The sequence below is a fragment of the Oncorhynchus kisutch genome, linkage group LG3 (assembly GCF_002021735.2).
Source record: "Oncorhynchus kisutch isolate 150728-3 linkage group LG3, Okis_V2, whole genome shotgun sequence".
Taxonomy (NCBI): Eukaryota; Metazoa; Chordata; class Actinopteri; order Salmoniformes; family Salmonidae; genus Oncorhynchus; species Oncorhynchus kisutch.
This window is the reverse complement of record NC_034176.2, coordinates 34,577,357-34,602,008: the sequence shown is the minus strand read 5'-3', so window position 1 is coordinate 34,602,008 and position 24,652 is coordinate 34,577,357. Positions and strand designations below refer to the sequence as shown.

At 43.2% G+C, this 24,652-nt stretch overlaps 1 protein-coding gene across 4 annotated transcripts; it reads left to right on the top strand.

Annotated features, from left to right (window-relative positions):
- Positions 1-24,422, top strand: LOC109881623 (poly [ADP-ribose] polymerase tankyrase-1). 4 transcript variants are annotated; one of them, XM_020473741.2, is made up of 28 exons: positions 2-496; positions 1,545-1,769; positions 2,142-2,237; positions 2,417-2,453; positions 2,544-2,619; positions 5,265-5,285; positions 7,329-7,423; positions 7,655-7,721; positions 7,833-8,019; positions 8,296-8,417; positions 8,737-8,828; positions 9,047-9,125; positions 9,341-9,512; positions 9,755-9,834; positions 9,973-10,118; positions 10,550-10,715; positions 11,946-12,165; positions 12,483-12,592; positions 13,000-13,188; positions 15,009-15,249; positions 15,412-15,494; positions 15,654-15,774; positions 16,019-16,116; positions 19,696-19,770; positions 20,019-20,124; positions 20,308-20,503; positions 20,740-20,896; positions 22,533-24,422. In XM_020473741.2, exons 1-28 carry the CDS (start codon positions 43-45, stop codon positions 22,617-22,619), a joined length of 3,798 nt encoding a protein of 1,265 aa, XP_020329330.1. In that variant the 5' UTR covers positions 2-42; the 3' UTR covers positions 22,620-24,422. The 4 variants fall into 4 exon arrangements, with proteins under 4 accessions (XP_031660808.1, XP_020329330.1, XP_020329333.1 ...); XM_020473744.2 differs by having other exon boundaries at positions 3-496; positions 20,317-20,503; positions 22,533-23,054; XM_031804948.1 differs by lacking the exon at positions 5,265-5,285 and having other exon boundaries at positions 1-496; positions 22,533-22,642.
- The last annotated feature ends 230 nt before the right edge of the window (positions 24,423-24,652 follow it).

The window sequence follows — 24,652 nt, the reverse complement described above, 5'->3', positions numbered from 1 at the left end:
TAAGAAAAAGGCTGTTTTTGTTTCCAGTGAGCTGCTGCGAAAATGGCGGTGTCTCGTCGCTCATCGCAGCAACAACAGCTGGGTAACCTGCAATCTCCGCCACGAAACAGTTCTCTTTCTGTAAGTCCTCCGGACTCTCTGCCAATTGATATTGTGGCAGCGACGTCAGTGCCCCCGGATGGTGAGCGTGGATGCAGCGCAGGCATGGAGAATCCTTCGGGCTCTCCGGATCTTCCAGCCCCGGCCCTCAGCACTGGGAGCAGCACAAGCCCGACCACAACAACCTCCGGCGGGGAGAGTAGTATTGTCTCGAGCCCCGGTTCAGGAGGCACGAGCCCCGGCGACGGCAGTAGCGGGATCGGTGGAGCTTTCAGGGATCTATTTGAGGCCTGTCGGAATGGAGATGTATCCCGTGTGAAGAGACTTGTAGACTCGGTTAATGTTAATGCGAAGGACATGGCCGGGCGAAAATCTACCCCTCTACATTTCGCTGCAGGTTAGCTAAGCGCTAGCAAGCTTTATTTTTGTTGTCAGCGGGAGCTGGATCGTTGACGTGTTTTCGCACATCGCCTTACTTGTGCGTGCTAAAATATCACAATCTGTAGTTGTCACGACGGGAATGGCTCTCTAGTTATTAGTTAACAATACATGTTCGTATTTTTATTCGCTAACGTTAACTATCTGGCTAGTTTGCCAAGATCAAGGCCCATCGAAAACGGCTAGCAAACTATAACGCTAAAAACAGTTTGGCACACCGACCGATGGGGACAGAAGGCCTCAAATCTAACTCATCCCTCGTAGCTGTTAACTACTTACTAAGTGTAATCAAACATTCACGGATGTGTTGTTCCATGGGTGTTAATACATTTAATCATTGGCGACCCCCAGTGTTTTAACTTGTTTTGTTCTTAACCAGTACTAACACACCCCTGTTCAGCAACGCAATGGTTGGTTACCAGCTGATTTATGGAATCCGGACTGTTTAGTGCAGGGCTTGGACAAAATTGTGCACACCCCGTTTTGACATTCTAGCGGAGCTGCAAAAAAATGAGTAGTTTAGGTTGTTGATATTTTGCTCTCTGTATTTTTGTTAGTTTTCTTTTGTAAAAGTGACATTACTTTACCATTTAGGCAAAAGGTCACCCCCTCCTATACATTTTGATGCTTTTACCCAAAATGACTTACAGGAGGAATCACGGTTAAGTGCCTTGCTGACGTGCACATAGACAGATTTCCACAGTCAGCTTGGTGATTCTACACAGCAACCTTTTGGTTACTGGCCCAACCTCTTAACCCCTAGGCTACCTGCTGCCTTATAAATTGTGCCTTCCTGTATTGTACTTATGCTAAAATGTTTATTCTGTTCGACTGAGCCATTTACTTTATGTTGATATTCTTATCTTTATTTCTTATTGTTGTTCCAATGTCGAAGGAACCTGCAAGTAAGCATTTAGTTGGACGTGCATACCACGTGTCTCCTTTACATACACCTAATGAAACTTAACTTGTATTCACTGACCAGGTTTTGTCTGTTGCCATGTCAGGTTTTGGACGAAAGGATGTGGTTGAGCACCTTTTACAGACTGGAGCTAATGTGCATGCTAGAGACGACGGTGGTCTCATTCCCCTTCACAACGCCTGCTCCTTTGGCCATGCCGAGGTGGTCAGTCTCCTGCTGTGCCAAGGTGCAGACTCCAATGCACGGGACAACTGGAACTACACACCTCTGCACGAGGCAGCCATCAAAGGCAAGATTGATGTGTGCATCGGTAAGGATGGATTACCATGATGATGGTCTGTTTTGTTTTGTCTTTGAATATAATGAGGGTGACATGCACATCCTAAACCTGTGCTGGGCCCTTTTTTTGTGATAAATGAATGAGAGGGCCACACAATATTGCTGCTCCCAGTGCTTTATTCCTCCACCCAAATATACTATTTTGTTTCTTTCAACACTGTTAACTTTTCCAAAATGAACAAGGTTTATGTTGACTATGTTGACTATGTTTATGTTGAATTTATGTCATCTACAAGGGTACTTAGGTGCATGACTATAGTTAAATTAAAGTACTCTAAACTCAAAGGTATAAGACTATAATTGAATTAAAATATTGAAACTGTTTCCTGTCTCCTTCACAAAGTGCTCCTGCAGCATGGCGCCGATCCCAACATCCGTAATACGGACGGCAAGTCTGCCCTGGATCTGGCAGACCCCTCTGCCAAGGCTGTGCTCACTGGTGAGTTTCATACAACTATCCCCTTTCAGTCAGTTATCTCCTCCATTATGTTGGGTATGTTCCAGGTTGTCTTTCTGTTTTAACTTGACTGCAACTTTAACGACCTGGACTGTAACCTTTTATGTGAATCATGGCTTGTCTTGACTTTGTACTGTTCTAACCTGTTATTTTGTATTCAGGTGAGTACAAGAAGGATGAACTCCTGGAAGCAGCAAGGTCAGTGCTATTTTTATGTTACCTGACATCTTTACACATTTTCTAATACAACATATGTAATGTCTCTCCTCTGTTATCTGTGTGCTACAGGAGTGGCAACGAGGAGAAACTGATGGCACTACTGACCCCGTTAAATGTCAACTGCCATGCCAGTGATGGCCGCAAGGTAAAATATCACCATCGCAACCTTCCATCCCCACCCATTCTGTTAATGTCGTATACTATTGTAGCAGATGCTTGACTTGTTCATAAGATTTGCGTGACCAACAGCAACAAAAGTATGGAGTAATTACAGCCTAATTACCAAAACAAAGTCACTTGTGTGGGGATTAAAAACACCATCTCATCCTAGTCTGCATAATATGAAAAGGATTTGTCATTGGATTGGATTTAAGCAGGGGAAGCTTGACTCAATTTACTGTATTGACTTAAAGGGATACTTTGGATTTTGGCAAGGAAGCCATTTATCTGCTTCCCCAGAGTCATATGCACTAATGGATACCATTTTTATGTCTCTGCATCCAGTATGAAGGAAGTTAGATGTAGTTTTGTGAGCAGATGCTAACTAGCATTAGCGCTATGTCTGGAAGTCAGTGGGAAAGATTTTTATATATCCAAACCAAGATAGACCACAGCCTGTCGTTTCCAATAGGACCAAATGAGTCATAGTGGGCAGAACAAGCAAGGAGGTGGGCAGATCCAAGCAAGAGCTAGCGAGATCCTACTGGCCCGTTCTAGCAAGCGTCTGCATATTTCCTTTAGGTAACGCCTAGTAAGTGAAGTGCACTGAGTAATAGCTCAATTCACCTTTGCATTCATTTGAAACAATGTCATTTTTTAAGCTTTGGCAAAGGGTAAAGTCTACAAAACTTAGTCCACTCTGTTCATAACAGATTGTAGTTTTGGCAACAGAAAACTGTATTGAGATCAAATGTTTCATCGATGAGACAATTTGCTAAATGTCGGCCAAACTCCATCTCCTTTCATCTTCTGCCGGCCACTGGGCTTCCTCTCACTACTATATTTTGTATTAAGTGGAAACACCAAGCGGGTGCTTCATATTTATACATCTGGTGAAATATCCATCTCATTGTTCTATCTGTGTCTATGGTATCTATTAGCATGCTAGCAATTACCATAGACTTCCAGCCATTGCGCTAAAACTAGTAATCAATTGCACTAACGCTAGTTAGTAACTTCTTTCACACTGCACAGAGACATAAAAATGGTAATGGTATCCATGTGTTCATCTGACTCTGGGGGAGAAGATAAATGGCCAAAATCCTTCAGTATCCCCTTTAACGGTTATCTATCAACATGGATTTCTCTGATATTTGACCTAAAAGATGCCCACCTGTCTAAAATATTTTTAGCTCCTGTGATTAGAGTCTAAATGTAAGCCGTTTGTTTCATTGTAAATTAACATGGCTCACCCTGTTCAACCACCCCTTGTGTGTAGAAGTTAAGTAAAAAATGTTTTACTGTGGTTAAGACTATAAGGCTCTTATCTTATTGGCAAAAAATATTTTCACTTTTATTTTGGGCCCCTCAATTACCTCTAACCCTAGAAACACTGATCTTCTGTCTTCTGCACACCCAATGTTTTCTATAACCTAGTTGTCCCTATATCCATTGAATTGTCCTAATTCCTAACAAAACTTATCTTGAGCTCTAATTGAATATAATAGCTCTAAGCTTTCAGCTCTTTCTTTATGTAGGCCTAAAAATCTGTTTAATATTAGGTCATGGTTAACCACATCCATTCCTATTCTATCATGTAGTCTATATGTTATGGGAATTTAATTTTAGATCATTGCATTCTGCCTCCTTTAGCACACTGTGTCACTGTCATTGGCTTGCTGTCATGACTCATGCCAGGCTTTGTCGGCATACTGTAGATAGGGTGCCTGTTTAGGATTATAAAAAATCTTTGCGTTATTGTTTTTAGCTGTTGATGCGTGAGTGTTTAGATCAAAGAGCATTGTGCTTCACCAGAGCCTTCCTTTCTCTACTCGGTGGTCATGACTAGACAATTAACTTCAATCTGAGGAAAGTGTGTACTTCAAGTCAGAAGGCTCTACTTTGCATTGGTAATTGTGGAGTAGGACTGGGTTGTTTTTGATTTTTATATTTTTTGTTTACCCCTTTTCCTGTTTGGCACCAGTTTTCAAATATTCCGTTTTTCACCCCCAGTGCATTCTCATAAATAGGGAAGTCCTCGTCAAAAATCTCCTAGTTGGCAAGAAACCATATCTTGGTCTCCTTTTCGTAATCATGAGTAATGTGTACTCTTGAGGCTATTGACTAGGATGAGCAGTATTTTTCTGCCATCATATTTCACTCTGGCTAACCAGGTCCCTGAAGTGGATACATTAAAATCCTAATCAATATTCTTTGATATAGGTTTTCCAAGCACATTACCTTGTTCTCAACGGACATTTAGGAAATCCTCAAAAAAAAATCTAATCACAGCAGCTTTTCCTCCTCCATCTCTGATTTATTGGTGGAACATATTTGGGTTTATGACTGGGCCATTTGTCCTTAGGGGATGACCAGGGAGCCTGGCTGCCTTATTAAGAATACCTCTAAGAAGCCATGAGAGAAGTCACATTTCCCTTAAGCTGTGTACTCATTGTACCTGGTGTCACTATGAATTTATATAAAGTGATAATTCTGGTGTGTTTTTCAATTACTTTAAAAGGGTGATAGGCTAGAAGTATCCTCTCTTGCTGTGAAAGAAAAATGCTACAATTTTGTAATTTTTTGTTTTGTTTTGTTTTTTTGTGTGAATCTGGCAACATTGTCGATCAGTCAACATCCCAAAAAATGCTGGTAAGTTTCTCGATAACAGCCACCTGATTGTTGCACTTTTGTGATGTACATTTTTTCTTTAATCCGTGTTTTATTTGACCAATACGCTGGCTCTCACTCATAATTGCACATCATGGACCTGGGTCTACTGGTCACTTTCATATTTCCCACCCTAATGCTTGTGCGTGTGTGTGTGTGCGCGCCAGACCTGGGTTGAAATACGATTTGTTCTCTTTCAAATACTTTATCTGTGCGTGATTGAGCTTGTCTGGTGCAATAGTAATGATGGAGTAGGACTAGTCCCAAAAGTGTAAACTACGCCCATTTGACACTCCAGGCAGTCTCAATCAAATTCTGAAAGTATTTGAAAGAAATCAGATGTTCCTACTATATGTGTGTTAGTGCATGTGGTGGAGGTTGGAAGGTGGTTCTAAGGCCACTGCCGCTCAGCTCGTTGGATTTGGAAAGGAGCTCAAATTCCACATTACCTGCTTTTCCAGAGTGCTCCCTCCTCCTTTCTGCACCCCTCTATCTAACTGCTTTACACCCTTTCACCTCTGCCAAGTTTCAATCACTTCTTGCTCTTCAATCATTCTATTTATTGTAGGCCTGTGACTTTCCTTTTTTTGATAATCATATGCGCATGTCTGGAAGCCTCCACCTGCATTTTGTCAATCAGTTCTTGTACTTTTTGTGATTTGGTCACTGTCCACTTCTCACTTCTTGTAGTCTTGACTAGGTCACATTCCTTGGTTAAAAACGAAACAAATAATTCCTCATCTTTAAGTGCTGTGCTGTCGTCGCTGCTCATGCTTTTTGTATTAATGCATTTCTTTCCTTGTGATTGCCTTCATCGAACACTGAATGATCCTATTATTAGTCAGGGCCCGGTTTCCCAAAAGAACTGAAGACCATTCATTGCCTTAAGATGCTTTTGGGAAACCGGGCCCTGATTTGATTTGGTTAATCTGTCGTGTTCTGGTGATTCAGTGATCATCCTCACTATGTCTGAGTTGTGCAGTGGTCTTATTTTTTCTTAATACCAGTGCATGAATGCTGCTGTTTCTTCCTCTCTGTCTGCAAGGTCAACTGTTGGTAGACTCATGGGTGGATAACTGTTATCTATGACACAGCTTTGTGTACACTAACGTTGTAATGCTTGGTTCACATAGGCATCATGTGATTTGGAATGGGCATACACAGTAGATTCAAGCCTTCCTTAGCCAGCCTTTTAGCAACCTGTATGTTATGTTTTGTAAGGGGTGTAGTTGAGGGACAAACTCTGTTTTGACTAGCTCAATGTTTACATTGCACATTAATTTGATGTATGTTGGAAGTCAGATTTCCCTTTTCTCCTTTATTTTCAGAGGTAAGCTCGGTCAGTGTGTGACTTGCATAGATAGCGCAGTTGTTAGTGCTAAGCGATGAACCACTTTTTTGTGTGTTGTGGGGTGGGGGGCTATTAAACAACTAATTGACCAACGTCTGTTAAACTCCTTGAATTGCATTTAGTTAAGGTTTTTTGAGAGACGAACTTGCTGTTTCTCTAGAGAGAAATCAAATAATTCACGAGAGAAATCAAGTCAAGAACTGTGGGAAGCTGGGCTGAAGGGAGTTGTAGTTTTCATTAAGCAAATATTCAACCTAATTCTGCTCAGGAATGTGGTAATGACCATAACCCATTGCGCCTGTTCTTTCCATCTTGGACGGCGATAGATACACTTTTATGCCTGCTACGTTAGATTAAATGGCAATTGAATGTTCACTATTTTTTTGCCTTTGGAATTTCCATTAATGCATTTAATGTATAAATAGATTTATTTTTTAATAATCAAACCGATCCGACTTCAAAAAGCACTAGTTGTTGTTTTGGGGTGGACTATAGCCTTTCTGAGCTTGCACCATTTACCTTGACTGCAATGAAAACACACAGACCACCTAGTGTATACAGTTTGCTTCCAAGCATAATCAGCCATTCACTCACTCTGGCTCCCTAAAGGCAGTGTGTTCTGAGGTGCATTGACTCTGAGCTCTGTGTGTCTAATAACATGTCCTCTCTTCCAGTCCACCCCACTGCACCTGGCGGCTGGTTACAACCGCGTACGCATCGTCCAGCTACTGCTGCAGCACGGGGCAGACGTCCATGCCAAGGACAAAGGGTAAGACAATTCTGAAATAGACTGCATCGCAAAAACGCCATATAGGCCCTGGTTAAAAGTAGTGAATTATATTAGGAGCCATTACCCTGTTTCCTCGTCTAAGACCCATTCTCAGACATTTTCACAGCTGAGAAAGTCAACCATATTGTTATGGTGATCGAATATGTTAATTTGTAGAACTTGAAATGAATGATGATCATTCAATTAAAAGGCTGTATATATGTCATACAGTGGCCTGGTCCCTCTTCACAACGCCTGCTCCTATGGACACTTTGAGGTCACAGAGCTTCTTCTCAAGGTAAGGGTTCTATAGACCTGTTATTGAAACCCCGCTTTAATACGACTTTTAGAATGTCGAATGCTTTTATTGATGGAGAATGACTGATTTAACTCATCTGTGTGTTTACAGCATGGAGCCTGTGTGAATGCCATGGACCTGTGGCAGTTCACCCCTCTCCATGAGGCCGCATCGAAGAACCGTGTGGAGGTGTGTTCTCTGCTGCTGAGCCACGGGGCCGACCCCAACCTGCTCAATTGCCACAGCAAGAGTGCCGTGGACTTGGCCCCCACCCCTGAACTCAAAGAGCGGCTCACCTGTGAGTTCTGCTGGGAGACATGCATACACACACACACACACACACCACTTATACATGTTAACAAATAAGAAAAACATACTTATATATATATATATATATATATACACACACACACACACACACACACACACACACACACACATCGCTCCCTATTCACAAAGACTATAGACAGCACACCACACCACACACTCACACGCCTTCTAAACTGAAGATAATGCCTGCCTGAGCACTCATATCTTCTCACATTAATGTCAATATCCTCTTTCTACCATCCAGATGAGTTTAAAGGTCATTCGCTGCTCCAGGCAGCTCGGGAGGCAGACATGGCCAAGGTGAAGAAGACTCTGGCTCTGGAGATCATTAGCTTCAAACACCCACAGACCAATGAGACAGCCCTGGTGAGATCCATTCTCCTTCTGGCTAATGCTCAATGTCACAGTGCTGACACCTAACATTATCTCATAATATACAGCTATGGATGTGTCACAAATGGCAAACTATTCCCTTTAGTGCACTACTTTTGAAAAGTGGTCCGCGGTCAAAAGTTTAGCACTATATAGGGAGGGGACAGGGGTGCCATAATATTATGTCTCTATCAGAACGCGTTTGTGTGACATGCATAACCTAGGATGACCACTATAAAACGAGTACAAAACCTGATGGATTTTGCATAAACCATGTGATGGATTCATGGAAGGAGTTGTCCCTCTGTTTCAGCACTGTGCCGTTGCTTCCCCTCACCCCAAACGGAAGCAGGTGACCGAGCTGCTACTGCGTAAAGGTGCCAACGTCAACGAGAAGAACAAAGAGTAAGACACCATTAAAACTCAGAGACCATGTATCAGCGTTTCTCCTACCACTGTAAAAGACGCCCCTCCCCCCACCAAAAATACTTTGGTACCTATTGGTTTCAATTGAGTGTTGGTGTTTTTGGGACCTTTGCACGCTGTCTGGAAACACTGCCATATGCATTCATATAGCACCTGTACGAATGGTTGTCTCTGTCTCTCTCTCATCCTGTCTGTAGCTTCATGACGACTCTGCATGTAGCGGCTGAGAGAGCACACAACGACATCCTGGACGTGCTGCAGAAACATGGAGCCAAGGTGAACACTGCAGGGTCTCACTTACCATATCATTTAATTTACCTTTTCATCTAGCTCTCTTCTCTCCTTTCTCTCTCACTTGCTCCTAGCCTCTATCTGATAACGTGACTCAAAATATTTCATGAAATAAATGTATCATATTTAGCATATGAGTATGTTGCTGTTTGAGTGACTGGCTCTTCCCTCTGTCCGTCTCTCTCCCTCCCTCCCTCCAGGTAAATGCGGTGGACACCCTGGGGCAGACAGCCCTCCACAGGGCAGCCCTGGCGGGCCACATCCAGACATGCAAGCTACTGCTGAGCTACGGGGCCGACCCGGCCATCGTCTCCCTGCAGGGCTTTACTGCCTCACAGATGGGCAACGAGGCCGTGCAGCAGATCCTCAATGGTACAGCAGTAGAGCGTCTTGGTCAAATACAAAGATTATTTTTCATATTCTTCTATCTCCATTGTGATTGACAATGTTGCTTGTGTGGATGTAAGATGCATGGCCTTAAATTCTAGGCTATGCCAATCAATGTTGGGAAGTTAGCAAGATGTATAATAGAGAAACTATTATAAACTATGTGTTTTTTTAAAATGTTTTGTCTCTCGGTATGTTATTTAACAATGTTGGTCTCTTTCATACAGAAAATATTCCAACTCGTAACTCTGATGTCGACTACCGGTTTCTGGAAGCCGCCAAGGCTGGAGATTTGGACACTGTACAGGTAAGCTGATCAGCTACATTGTCTCCGGTTCGTGAGTTCAATCCCGTTACATGCATCAACGATGCTCTACATACCACCACGAATCCAAGATGTCTCCCTCAATCCTCTCACGCTTGATCTTCTGTCTGTGTGTTGTAGCAACTCTGCACTCCTCAGAACGTGAACTGTCGGGACCTGGAGGGTCGTCACTCTACCCCTCTGCACTTTGCTGCAGGTTACAACCGTGTGGCCGTGGTGGAGTACCTACTACATCACGGAGCTGACGTACATGCTAAAGACAAAGGGTACGTGTCGTCCTCCTAGTCCACCCTAGGAGGACAATGTAGCCTAGCGGTTAAAGTGTTGGGCGAGTAACTGAAAGGTTGCTGGTTCGAAACCCTGAGCCCGGCAAGCAAAGAAAATTATGTCTGGTCTTGTCTCGTTCCTTGAGCAAGGCATTTAACCCTAATTGCTCCTGTAAGTCACTCTGGATAAGAGCGTCTGCTAAATGGTTAAAATGTTAATGTATTATCTTGGTCTGTCTGTTTTTACAAGACTGTGGCTTTTGCATCAGTCCATAAAAATGCTTTCATTCTGTTTTGAATAAGTCTTTATTATTGGATTTTATTTTGCATTAAATACACACGGTACTTGAAACCTTCAATGATTTGAAATACATCAGGATCTCTGTTCCTTTGGTGGTGTAACTAGTTAGCCTCTTCTGTATGTCCTGCAGTGGTCTGGTGCCCCTCCACAACGCCTGCTCCTACGGTCACTATGAGGTGGCTGAGCTGCTGGTGAGACACGGGGCATCGGTGAACGTAGCTGACCTCTGGAAGTTCACCCCGCTCCACGAGGCTGCCGCCAAGGGCAAATACGAGATCTGCAAACTGCTGCTCAAGGTTAGTCTTCCCGTGTCTCTTCTGAAATGATCAGGACCAAATGGCCTGAGGCTACAAGGAGGCATTTATATAGTCAAAACAGGGAAATATGTATAGCTATAAGAGATTTTCTACAATAGAACAAACTATTAAACTATGAGATTTTTGTATGTATACTTAACAATATGTAAAGTGTTGGTCCCATGTGTCATGACCTGAAAAAAAGATCCCAGAAATGTTCCATGCGTACAGAAAACGTATTTCGCTCAAATGTTTGGTACACATTTGTTTGCATCCCTGTTAGGGAGCATTTCTCCTTTGCCAAGACAGTCCATCCACCAGACAGGTGTGGCATATCAAGAAGGTGATTAAACAGCATGATCATTACACAGGTGTACCTTGTGCTGGAGACAATCAAAGACTACTCTAAAATGTGCAGTTTTCACACAACACAATGCCACAGGTGTCAATTTGTTTTTGACTGCAGTTGGGCATCGTAACCGACTTCAGTGTGCAAATACTCACCTTCGATGGCCACTGGCATGCTGGAGAATTGTGCTCTTCACAAATGAATCCCAGTTTCAACTGTACCTGGCAGATGATAGATGTGGTGTCGTGTGGGTGACTGGTTTGCTGATTTCATTGTTGTGAACAGAGTGCCCAATGGTGGTGGTCGGGTTATGGTATGGCATAATCTACGGACAACAAACACAATTGATTTTATTGATTGGAAATTTGAATGCACAGACATACCATGACAAGGTCCTGAGGCCCATTGTCGTGCCTTGCATCCACCGCCATCACCTCATGATTCAGCATGAACAATGCACCATGTTGCAAGGATCTGTGCACAATTCCTGATTGCTGAAAATGTCCCAGTTCTTCCATGGCCTGCATCTCACCAGACATTTCACCCATTGAGCATGTTTGGGATGCTCTGGATCAATGTGTACAATGGCGTGTTCCAGTTCCCAACCACTTCACAGTCATTGAAGAGGAGTGAGCCAACATTCCACAGGCCACAATAATATGGTGGTCAAACCAGACATCCACACCCCTACCTTTTTTAAGCTATTTGTTACTAACATATGCATATCTGTATTCCCAGTCATGTGAAAACCATAGATTAGGGCCTAATGAATTTATTTCAGTTGACTGATTTCCTTATGAACTGTAACTCAATGAATTTTTTATTGTTGCTTGTTGCGTTTTTATATTTTTGTTCAGTGTATATTTATGATGTTTCTCCAGCATGGAGCGGACCCCACCAAGAAGAACCGTGATGGTAACATGCCTCTGGACATGGTGAAGGATGGCGACACGGACATCCAGGACCTGCTGAGAGGAGACGCTGCCCTGCTGGACGCTGCTAAGAAGGGCTGTCTGGCCCGCGTCCAGAAACTCTGCAGCCCAGAGAACATCAACTGTAGAGACACACAGGGACGTAACTCCACCCCCCTGCACCTCGCAGGTACTGGACGTACCAGCCCTCAGAATCTATTCATGGAATCAAATCCATTTTCTATTTTTATAAAGCACACTTTACATTAGCAATTGTCAGTGCTTTACAGTTACCCAGCCTAATCCCGTAATAGCAAGTAAAGCAGTGGAATCAATTCATTTAATAGCAAATGTGGAACCCACACACAGACGCTTATCTCCTTACATTTATGACGGGCAGATCATGAAACCCTGGGAATGTAGATCATTTGGAGATATATTATTACTTAGACACATTACAGAAATATCTTTCATGTTGTCATCCTTCATGTTTCTCCCCTCCTGTAGCTGGCTACAACAACCTGGAGGTGGCAGAGTATCTCCTGGAGCACGGGGCTGACGTCAATGCGCAGGACAAAGGAGGCCTCATCCCCCTGCACAACGCTGCCTCCTATGGGGTGAGTTCGCACCAAGTCTACATCAGGCCTTGGAACCCATTGTACATGCTGTACGTTTTTTTTTTTTAGCATAGACAATGTATACAAAACACCTACCCTGTGATCTTCTGGCCTAAAATATGTAACCGCTTGGAGGATTTCTTAGAAGGTATTGTATGCATTGTTTCGTTTTGTTACAAAACCATACAGGACAGGAGAAAACACCGACACTGTGAAAGTGACCTTGTGGAAAGCTTAGATATGTAAGAGCTTGGCTGTCATCAGTTTTTGGGCATGTCATGATTAAATTGTGTTGCTGATCTCCTCTCGTGTCTCATCTGCTACTTCTATCTTCTCTGCTCCTCTCCGCTGTCTCTCATCTACTCCTCTCCTGTCTTTCCTCTTTCTCTCCTCTTTTTCTCTTACAGCACGTGGACATTGCTGCCCTTTTGATAAAGTTCAACACATGTGTGAACGCTACAGATAAATGGGCCTTCACCCCGCTCCACGAAGCAGCTCAGAAGGGCCGTACCCAGCTGTGTGCTCTGCTGCTGGCCCACGGAGCAGACCCCACCATGAAGAACCAGGAGGGACAGACCGCACTGGACCTGGCTACGGTAAAACGTCTTGCTCCCCTACTGTTAAAGCAATTAGCAATGCCACAAACTCAAGTGTTTTTTGCTGTAAATCAAATCAAATGTATTTATATAGCCCTTCGTACATCAGCTGATATCTCAAAGTGCTGTACAGAAACCCAGCCTAAAATGGCAGGCATTTTTCTTGAATTATGATATGCTTACCATTTTTTTCCCATCTACAGTGTATTCGGAATTTAAACCCCTTGACTTTTTCCACATTTTGTTAGGTTACAGCCTTTTTTATTTTTTTATTAAGTTTTTCTCATCAATCTACACACATTACCCCATAATGACAAAGCAAAAACTGTTTTTTAGAAAGACCCTTTACTCAGTACTTTGTTGAAGCACCTTTGGCAGTGATTACAGCCTCGTCTTCTTGGGTATGACGCTACAAGCTTGGTACACCTGTATTTGGGGAGTTTCTACCATTCACCTCTGCAGATCCTCTCACGGTCAGGTTGGTTGGGGAGTGTTGCTGCACAGCTATTTTCAGGTCTCTCCATAGATGTTTGACCAGGTTTAAGTCCAGGCTCTGGCTGGGCCACTCAAGGACATTGAAACTTGTCCCAAAGCCACTCCTGCGTTGTCTTGCATGTGTGCTTAGGGTCATTGTCCTGTTGGAATGTGAACCTTCGCCCAGGTCTGAGGTCCTGAGTGCTCTGGAGCAGGTTTTCATCAATGATCTCTCTGTACTTTGCTCTGTTCATCTTTGCCTCGATCCTGACTAATCTTCCAGTCCCTGCTGCTGAAAACCATCCCCACAGCATGATGCTGCCATCACCATGCTTCACCGTAGGGATGGTGCCAGGTTTCCTCTAGACGTGAGGACCAAAGCGTTCAATCTTGGTTTCATCAGACCAGAGAATCTTGTTTCTCATGGTCTGAGAGTCTTTAGCTGCCTTTTGGCAAACTCCAAGCGGGCTGCCATGTGCCTTTTACTGAGGAGTGGCTTCCGTCTGACCACTCTATCATAAAGGCCTGATTTGGTGGAGTGCTGCAAGATGGTTGTCCTTCTGGAAGATTCGCCGATATCCACAGAGGAGCTTTGTCAGAGTGACCATCGGGTTCTTGGTCACCTCCCTGACCAAGTCCCTTCTCCCCCGATTGCTCAGTATGGCCAGATCTAGGAAGAGCCTTGGTGGTTCCAAACTTCTTTCATTTAAGAATTATGGAGGCCACTGTGTTCTTGGGGACCTTCAATGCTGCAGAAATATTTTGGTACTCTTCTCCAGATCTGTGACTCGACACAATCCTGTCTCGGATCTCTACGGTCAATTCCTTCGACCTCATGGCTTGGTTTTTGCTCTGACATGCAATTTCAACTGTGGGACCTTATATAGACAGGTGTGGACATTATTTGGAAAGGCAATCAATTGAATTTATCACAGGTGGAATCATCAAGTTGTAGAAACATCTCAAGGATGATCAATGGAAACAGGATGCACATGAGCTCAATTTCGAGTATCATAGCAAAGGCTCTGAATACTTATGTAAATAAGTTATTTCTGTTTTATATTTGTAATAAATTGGCAAACATTTCTAAACCTGTTTTTGCTTTGTCATTATGGGGTATTATGGGTGTGGTATTATGGGTGTGATTAAAAAATAATAATAATTTATAAATCCTTTTTATAATGTAACGTAACAAGATGTGGAAAAAGTCAACGAGTCTGAATACTTTCTGAATATATATATATATATATATCTCTCTCTCCTATTCTATTTTAGGGATTATGCCAACAATTCGAGGTCCCTTCTCCCCCGTGACTTCTCTCTCTAATTATGTCCCCCTCTTTCAGGCTGATGACATCCGTGCCCTGCTCATGGATGCCATGCCCCCGGATGCCCTGCCCAGCTGCTTCAAGCCCCAGGCCACGGTGGTCAGTGCAGGCTCGGTCATCTCCCCAGCCTCCACACCCTCTTGCCTGTCTGCAGCCAGCAGCATCGACAACCTGACTGGGCCCCTCAACGAGCTCGGGGCCACAGGGACCTCCGGAGTGGCCGACGGGGCCGCAGGCTCCGACAGGAAGGAGGGGGAATGTGAGTATAGATGAAGAGTCTGGATCGAAACTGAGCTGGGTTTTAGCAAGCAGCTGATATTCTACTAGTTTTGGTAGAATATGGTTGAAATCTTATTCAGTACAGATGAATCAGTCATTTTACTCACATGCTGAATTTGCTCTTGTGGTGTTTGTATTCCAGTGGCGATGTTGGACATGAACATCGGTCAGTTCCTGAAGAGCTTGGGTCTGGAGCATATAAGGGAAATCTTTGAGAGAGAACAGGTGAGTGTTCATTGATTTGGGTTTCATGTTATAATTTTAAATTTAATAGGGCTTCTAATTAGTCTAATATTTTATCTATCTTTGCCCCTCTTGGAGTAGCTGTTGTCATGTCACAGTTCAGGATCCCTGCTCTGTACGAAATGTCCTGTTCTTTCCCAGATCTCTCTGGATGTGCTGGCTGACATGGGTCACGAGGAACTGAAGGAGATTGGGATCAACGCTTACGGCCACCGACACAAACTCATCAAGGGAGTGGAGAGGCTGCTGGGGGGACAACAAGGTCAGGACATTCCCAGAGAAATCTCTGAGGCACTGATGTGATGTTTCCCATTTATTGTTGCATCAAATACTTCCCAGACTTTTCTTCCTATTCCTGGAATGGAGATTCTCTATTGAAAGTTATTTGTAGTTCAGGATTAGGCCCAATATGTGTCTGGTATACTTGCCCTTAAAGAATAGGTGAAAAACCACCCCAATATATAACCAAGTATGATTGCGTAACAGGTGCTTTGTTTGTTCTCCAGGTGCCAACCCGTACCTGACATTCCACTGTGCCAACCAGGGCACGGTCCTCATCGATCTAGCCCCTGACGACAAAGAGGGCCAATCAGTGGAGGAGGAGGTGGGTACAGACAGATGTCTGTGTCAAATCAAATGTTATTTGTCACGTGCTGAAAATTCTTACTGTGAAATGCTTATTTACTATGAAATGCTTATTTACTAGCCCTTAACAAACAATGCAGTTCAAGAAATAGTTACGTTTATTTAGTAAATATTTTCTAAAGTATTTTTTAAAATTACATAACATAAACGGTGCTATATACAGGGGGTACCGTTACCGAGTCAATTTGTGGGGGTACAGGTTAGTCGAGGTAATTTGTACATGTAGGTAGGTGTAAAGTGGCTATGCATAGATGATACACAGCAGTGTAAAAACAAAAGGGGGGGTCAATGTAAAAAGTCTGGGTGGCCATTTGATTAATTGTTCAGCTGTCTTATAGCTTGGTGATAGAAGCTGTTAAGGAGACTTTTGGACCTAGACTTGGCGCTCCGGTTCCACTTGCAGTTTGGTAGCAGAGAGAACAGTCTATGACTTGGGTGCTGGAGACTTTGACCATTTTTAGGGCCTTCCTCTGAAACCGCCTAGTATATAGGTCCTGGATGGCAGGAAGCTTTGGCCCAGTGATGTATTGAGCTGTACGCACTACCCTCTGTAGTGCCTTATGGTCAGATGCCGAGCAGTTGCCATACCAGGCGTTTATGCAACCGGTCAGGGTGTTCTCGATGGTGCAGCTGTAGAACCTTTTGATGATCTGGGGACCCATGCCAAATCTTTTCAGTCTCCTGAGAGGGAACAGGTGGTGTTGTACCCTCTTCACGACTGTGATAGTTTGTTGGTGATGTGGACACCAAGGAACTTGAAAACTCTCCACTACAGCCCCTTTGCTGTTAATTGGCCCTCCTTATCCTGTTGTCCACTAGCATCTCCATTGTCTTGCTCACAATGAGGGAGAGGTTGTTGTCTTGGCACCACACTGCCAGGTCTCTGACCTCCTCCCTATACACTGTGACATTGTTGTCGGTGATCAGGCCTACCACTGTTGTGTCGTCAGCAAACTTAATGATGGTGTTGGAGTTGTGCTTGGACTTGCAGTCGTGGGTGAACGTGGAGTACAGGAGGGGAATAAGCACTCACTCCTGAGGGGCCCCAGTGTTGAGGATCAGCCTGGCAGGTGTGGGGTTGCCTACCCTTTGGGGGCAACCCATCAGAAAGTCAAGGATCCAGTTGCAGAGTGAGGTCCCAGGGTCCTTAGCTTAGTGATGAGCTTTGAGAGCACTATGGTGTTGAACTCACAGAGGTGTTCTTTTTGTCCAGGTGGGAAAGGGCAGTGTGGAATGCGATTGACAAATTATGGGGACACCTGCTCGTTGAACATCTCATTCCAAAATCCTTGGCATTAATATGGATTTTCACCCCCCCTTTGCTGCTATAACAGCCTCTACTTTTCTGGGAAGGCTTTTTCGACTAGATGTTGAAACATTGCTGCATTGCTTCCATTCAGCCATAAGAGCATTAGTGAAGTTGGGTACTGATGTTGGGCGATTAGGCCTGGCTTGCAGTCGGTGTTCCAATTAATCTCAAAGGTGTTCGATGGGGTTGATATCAGGGCTCTGTGCAGGACAGTTGAGTTCTTCCACACTGATCGACAAACCATTTCTGTATGGACCTTGCTTTGTGTAAGGGGCATTATCATGCTTAAACAGGAAAGGGCCTTCCCCAAACTGTTGCCACAAAGTTGCAAAGTCATCTAGAATGTCATTGTATGCTATAGCATTAAGTTATACGTTCCCTTCACTGGAACTAAGGGGCCTAGACCGAATCATGAAAAACAGCCCCAGACCGTTTATTCATCCGCCACCAAACTTTACAGTTATGCATTGGGGCAGGTAGCCTACTCCTGGCATTTTGTAGAATAATAATGAAGAAGAAAAACCTGTAATGAGTAGGTGTCTCCAAACCTTTGACTGTGTTATTTAGCACACACACACACACACACACACACACACACACACACACACAGTACCAGTCAAGTACCAGTTTTCTCTTCATTATTATTCTACAAAATAAAAATAAAGAGATCAAAACTATGAAATAACACATATGGAATCATGTAGTAACTAAATAAGTGTTAACAAATCAAAATATATTTTATAGTTGAGATTCTTCAAAGTAGCAGCTCTTTGACAGCTTTGCATTCTCTCAACCAGCTTCACCTGAATTGCTTTTCCAACAGTCTTGAAGGGGTTCCCACATATGCTGAGTGCTTGTTGGCTGCTTTTCCTTCACTCTGCGCTCCAACTTATACCAAACCATCTCAATTGGGTTGAGATCGGGTGATTGTGGAGGCCAGGTCATCTGATGCAGCACTCCATCACTCTCCTTCTGGGTCAAATAGCACTTACACAGCCTGGAGGTGTGTTGGGTCATTCTGCTGTTGAAAAACAAATGATAGTCCCACTAAGCGCAAACCAGATAGGATGGCGTATTGCTGCAGAATGCTGTTGAAGCCATGCTGGTTAAGTGTGCCTTGAATTCTAAATAAATCAATGAGTGTCACTAGCAAAGCACCATCACACCTGCTCCTCCATGCTTCACGGTGGGAACCACACATATGCGTAGATCATCCATTCACCTACTCTGCGTCTCACAAAGACAAGGCGGTTGGAACTGAAAATCTCAAATTTGAACAGTTGATGTTGAGATGTCTTTTACTTGAACTCTGAAGCATTTATATGGGCTGCAATTTCTGAGGCTTGGCTCAAATGCATTAAGAAGGCAAGAAATTCCACAAATTTGTAACAAGGCACACCTGTTAAGTGAAATGCATTCCCGATGACTACCCCATGAAGCTGGTTGAGAGAATGCCAAGAGTGTGCAAAGCTGTCATCAAGGCAAAGGGTGGGTATTTTGAAGTATCTCAATTAGAAAATATATTCAGATTTTTTTTTTATAACACTTTTTGGGGAAGAGGGGTTATTACATGATTCAATATGTGTTATTTATCGTTTTGATGTTTTCACTATGATTCTACAAGTTAGAACATTTGTTGAAAATAAATTACAACCCTGGAATGATTAGGTGTCCAAACCTTTGACTGGTACTGTCAAAGTATTAATGTTTAATATGTGTAGCTTAGAAAATAGCCCCCCAAAAATTAAAGCATCTAATCAACAATTGCATTATTTCCTTCCAACTATTGACTTTTTTCCCCCAATTGCAACCAGTTTTGCCCCAAAACATTTACAACAAGGTCATATTGACAGTTTTATAAAAATGTTTTATTTATTTTACAATTTCATGCTGAAACCCTCATATTTAACAGCAATGGTATTCATTAAGTTGAATGTTTTATATTTAGGATGTTTTACTGCTTTGTTATTCAGTTGTTCCTTTATTTAAAAACATGTTAAACAGGGGGCCAGAGATAAGAGGCGTTTTATCTAAAGTACCCGGAAACGCCACTAGATGTCGTCGGAGAAAATATATATATATATTCCTTGATGGTTACCAAAATTCTAATAGTTTCTGATCATATACCCTCCCTTTGCAACTCTACTCAAGGGTGAAAGAGTTTGGAGAAATGTAATGAAATCCTGTGCTTTTTAAGACTAACTTTATTTTTTCTTCTCTCTGCTCAAGATGCAAAGTAGCATCAGAGAACACAGGGATGGAGGGAATGCAGGAGGGGTGTTCAGCAGATACAACGTCATCAAGGTCAGCTTTACATTCAATTACAGTACTACACACTCTACTATCTACATTTGCTCATATGATGGATCTCTTTGAGAGAAATACACACATCTTTACTTTGGTACTACCCTTGATCACAGTTATTGGTAAGAATCCACTATGGTTTCAGGAACTCGGGCAGTGTTAATAATCCCATCTTCTGAAAAGGAAGGAATATTAGAAGTCCTCACTATTTGCTTCTCTAGTTGATTCCTGTCTGTGTGTCCATGCAGATCCAGAAGGTGGTCAACAAGAAGCTACGGGAGCGATACACACACCGCCAGAAGGAGATATCGGACGAGAACCACAACCACCACAATGAGCGCATGCTCTTCCATGGTAACAAGACATATATTATAACCGGTTTTATTAATTTTTTACCACGCTCCTTGTTATTTCTGAATGCCAATAATGTCTTAACTGATCATCACTGGATAAATGTTAACCCTGTTTATCATTTATTTATTTTTAGCGATGTCAATTTCAATCGTATTTGACATTTTTCTTGTTTCATGTTTTTTGGTTCTCCAGGTTCTCCGTTCATAAATGCCATCATCCACAAAGGTTTTGACGAGCGGCATGCGTACATCGGAGGGATGTTTGGAGCAGGGATCTACTTTGCTGAGAACTCCTCTAAGAGTAACCAGTATGTTTATGGCATCGGGGGCGGCACCGGATGCCCCACTCACAAAGACCGCTCCTGTTACCTGTGCCACAGGTGAGACATGATCTATAGAAAGAACACATTTAGGTGCATTTAAGGCTTTACTACTCTAAATCATGAAAAGAGAGCACTTGATGACTCGAGAGCATTCTATACCACTGTTGCCAAACTAGTGCCCCTCAATCAATTAATCAATCAATTCCGGCCTTCATCAGAGATTTGTTAATTGTGAAACATCATTAGTGAAACATAATTTGATGCCTCTTCTCCCTGTTCTTTGTGATCTTCAGGCAGATGTTATTCTGCCGTGTAACCCTGGGGAAGTCCTTCCTCCAGTTCAGTGCCATGAAGATGGCCCACGCCCCCCCTGGACATCACTCTGTGATTGGCCGGCCCAGCGTCAACGGCCTGGCCTACGCAGAGTATGTCATCTACAGAGGAGAGCAGGTGAGATTTCAACTCCATTCAATGCAACTTTAATTGTACCCAAAGGCAATTCCAGACGTTATGGACACAGATTAAGCCTCGACCTGGACTAAAAAGCATCCACAATGGAAAATAATTTGTACTCCATTACACTGAACAAAAATATAAACGCAACACGTAAAGTGTTGGTTTTATGTTTCATGAGCTGAAATAAGATCTCCCTGAAATTTTCCATAAGAACAAAAAGGTGTTTCACATATTTTGTGCACATTTGTTTACATCCCTGTTAGTGAGTGTTTCTCCTTTGCCAAGATATCCATCCACTTCACAGGTGTGGCATATCACGATCTGATTAAATGGCATGATCATTACACAGGTGCACCTTGTGTTGGGATAATACAAGGCCACTCTACAATGTGCAGTTTTGTCACACAGCACAATACCACAGATGTCTAAAGATTTGAGGGAGTGTGCAATTGGCATGCTTAATGCAGGAATGGCCACCAGAGCTGTATGTATGTTCATTTCTCTAAATCAATGTTGGAGGCAGCTTATGGTAAAGAATTTGGCAGTACCTCTAATAGGCCTCAAAACCGCAGACCACATGTAAACACGCCAGCCCAGGACCTCCACATCCTGCTTCGTGGGATCGTCTGAGACCAGTCACCTGGAGAGCTGATGAAACTGTGGGTTTGTGCAACTGAAGAAATTTTGCACAAACTGTCAGAAACCGTCTCGGGAACTCATCTGCGTGTGCGTCGTCCTCATCAGGGTCTTGATCTGACTGCAGTTCGGTGTTGTAACCTACTTCGGTGGGCAAATACTCACCTTTGATGGCCACAGGCACCGTGGAGAAGTGTGCTCTTCACAGATTAATCCTGGTTTCAACTGTACCGGGCAGATGCAAACGGCTTGTATGGCATTCTGTGGGCTAGCGGTTTGCTGATGTCAACGTTGTGAACAGAGTGCCCCGTGGTGGCGGTGGGGTTAGGGTATGTCAAGGCATAAGCTATGGACAACAAACACAATTGCATTTTATTGATGGCAATTTGAATGAACAGAGACACCGTGACGAGATCCTGAGGCCCGTTGTCATGCCATTCATCTGCCACCATCACCTCATGTTTCTGCATGATAATGCACGGTCGCATGGATCTGTACACAATTCCTAGAAGCTGAAAATGTCCCAGTTCATGCATACTCGCCAGACATGTCACCCAATGAGCATGTTTCGGATGCTCTTGATCGATGTGTACGACAGTATGTAAGACAATGTGTTCCAGTTCCTGCCAATATCCAGCAACTTTGCACAGCCATTGAAGTGGGACAACATTCCACAGGCCACAATCAACAGCCTGATCAACTCGATGTGAAGGAGATTTTGCGCTGCACGAGGCAAATGGTGGTCATGCCAGAAACTGACTGGTTTTCTGATCCACTTCCTTCCTTTTTTTTTATAAAGGCATCTGTGACCAACAGGCATATCTATATTCTCCAGTCATGTGAAATCCATAGATTAGGGCCGAATTCATTTATTTCAATTGACTGAATTCTTAATATGAACTGTAAATCTGTAAAATTGTTGCATGTTGCGTTTAATATTTTAGTTCAGTGTATTTGCTCTTCTCATTGGCTTCTGTCCCATGTGTGTTTGCAGGCCTACCCAGAGTATCTCATCACCTATCAGATCCTTAAGCCGGAGAGTACGGCCGCGTCTGCTGCAGGAGCGGAGCAGAAGTCTTAGTCCTGCACCACCAGACCAATCTCACGCAGTTACTGAACACAGTCCTCCTGACCCACAACACACAAGACTGAGGCTTTTTAGTGTTTTGTCTCTGTGCTTTTTTGTTTTATTGTAATGTCTAAACCTTTTTTTAATTTTCTTCACAGCCTGAGTTCCAGTTCAATTCTTCTTGTCCAGTAGAGTTAACAGTAGACTGCTCAGGCGACATATGAAGTATACTGTAATATATTATCTGCTTGTGGTGATTTGCATTGGCTGCATGCATAGACAGACGCATGTATAGCCCAATAGCGTGTGTGGGTTCCCCACTAGCTACCCCTGGAGAGGGTTGTAGAGATTCACCCTCTCGTCTGCCCTACAGTGTCAGAATATTAACAATTCGCTACCATTCTCACCTTATCATGCCTTGTGACTTGGAGAATTCCCTCTCTTCAACCCTGTTGTTTTCAACCAGAGTATGTAACCCCTGTAATACTGACCTGCCCCAGCCATCCTTACATGCATACATACATACTATACATGACCAAAGGTATGTGGACACCTGCTCATCGAACATCTCATTCCAAAATCATGGGCATTAATATGGAGTTGGTCCCCACCTTTGCTGCTTTAACAGCCTCCACTCCTCTGGGAAGGCTTTCCACTAGATGTTGGAACATTGCTGCGGGGACTTGCTTCTATGCAGCCACAAAAGCATTAGTGAGGTTGGGCAATTAGGCCTGGCTTGCAGTCGGGGTTCCAATTCATCCCAACGTTGTTCGATGGGGTTGAGGTCAGGGCTCTGTGCAAGCTAGTCAAGTTCTACCACACCAATCTCGACAAACCATTTCTCTATGGACCTTGCTTTGTGGATGGGGGTATTGTCATGCTGAAACAAGAAAGGTCCTTCCCCAAACTGTTGCCACAAAGCAAAAAGCACAGAATCATCTAGAATGTCATTGTATGCTGTAGCATTAACGTTTGCCTTCACTGGAACCAAGGGGCCTAGCCCGAACCATGAAAAACAGCCCCAGACCTTTTTTCCCCCTCCACCAAACTTTACAGTTGGCACTGCATTCGGGCAGGTAGTGTTCTCCTGGCATCTGCCGAACCCAGATTAGTCCGTCGGACTGACAAATGGTGAAGCCTGATTCATCAATCCAGAGAACGCATTTCTACTGCTCCAGAGTCCAATCGCGGCAAGCTTTTCACCACTCCAGCTGACGCTTGGCAATGCACATGGTAATTTTAGGCTTGTGTGCGTGCGGCTGCTCCGCCATGGAAATACATGTCATGAAGCTCCCGATGAACAGTTCTTGTGCTGACGTTGCTTCCAGAGGATTTTTGGAACTCGGTAGTGTTTGTCTATGGAGATTGCATGGCGGTATGCTCGATTTTGTACACCTGTCAGCAACGGGTATGGCTGAAATAGCCAAATCCACTCATTTGAAGGGGTGTCCACATACTTCTACCAGTACACACGTTTAATGGGAAGAGAACAATTATCTACTCACACATTATTTTTATTGTTATTATTGTTCATTGCACAAGAAAAGATGTGAACTCCACATCCCGGATTGCCATGGTCTTATTCAAATCCATGTGTAAGGATTTGCACTTTTAAGTAGAAAACTATTTAAGTTATTTGAAATTAATTGCAAATGTTATGGGGGGGGGGGGGGTGGGATGTATGTACAGGTTGTGTAAATGGATGTGTATAACTTGATGTTTTAACTATGTAATTTGAGTTTTATTGTAAATTAAGTCTAAATTCTGTTCTGGTCTTGATTCTCTCTACTTTTTGAATAAACATTATCCACGTAAGAGCAGTTTGCCAAGACTTTATTCACATGTTGGCTGAATATTCTCTACTGTTAGTAAAATGGTATTCAGTTACTTTAGAAAAACATTTGATACAAAACTCATAAATATTTGTTATACAAGTTTTAGTTGTAGAGAAAAGTAATTACACAGAGCTGATGACCCTTAAAAGCACAAAAGTTTAAAGATACTTGAGGCATGGTTACCTTAAACAAATCCCAACAGCTTGAGCA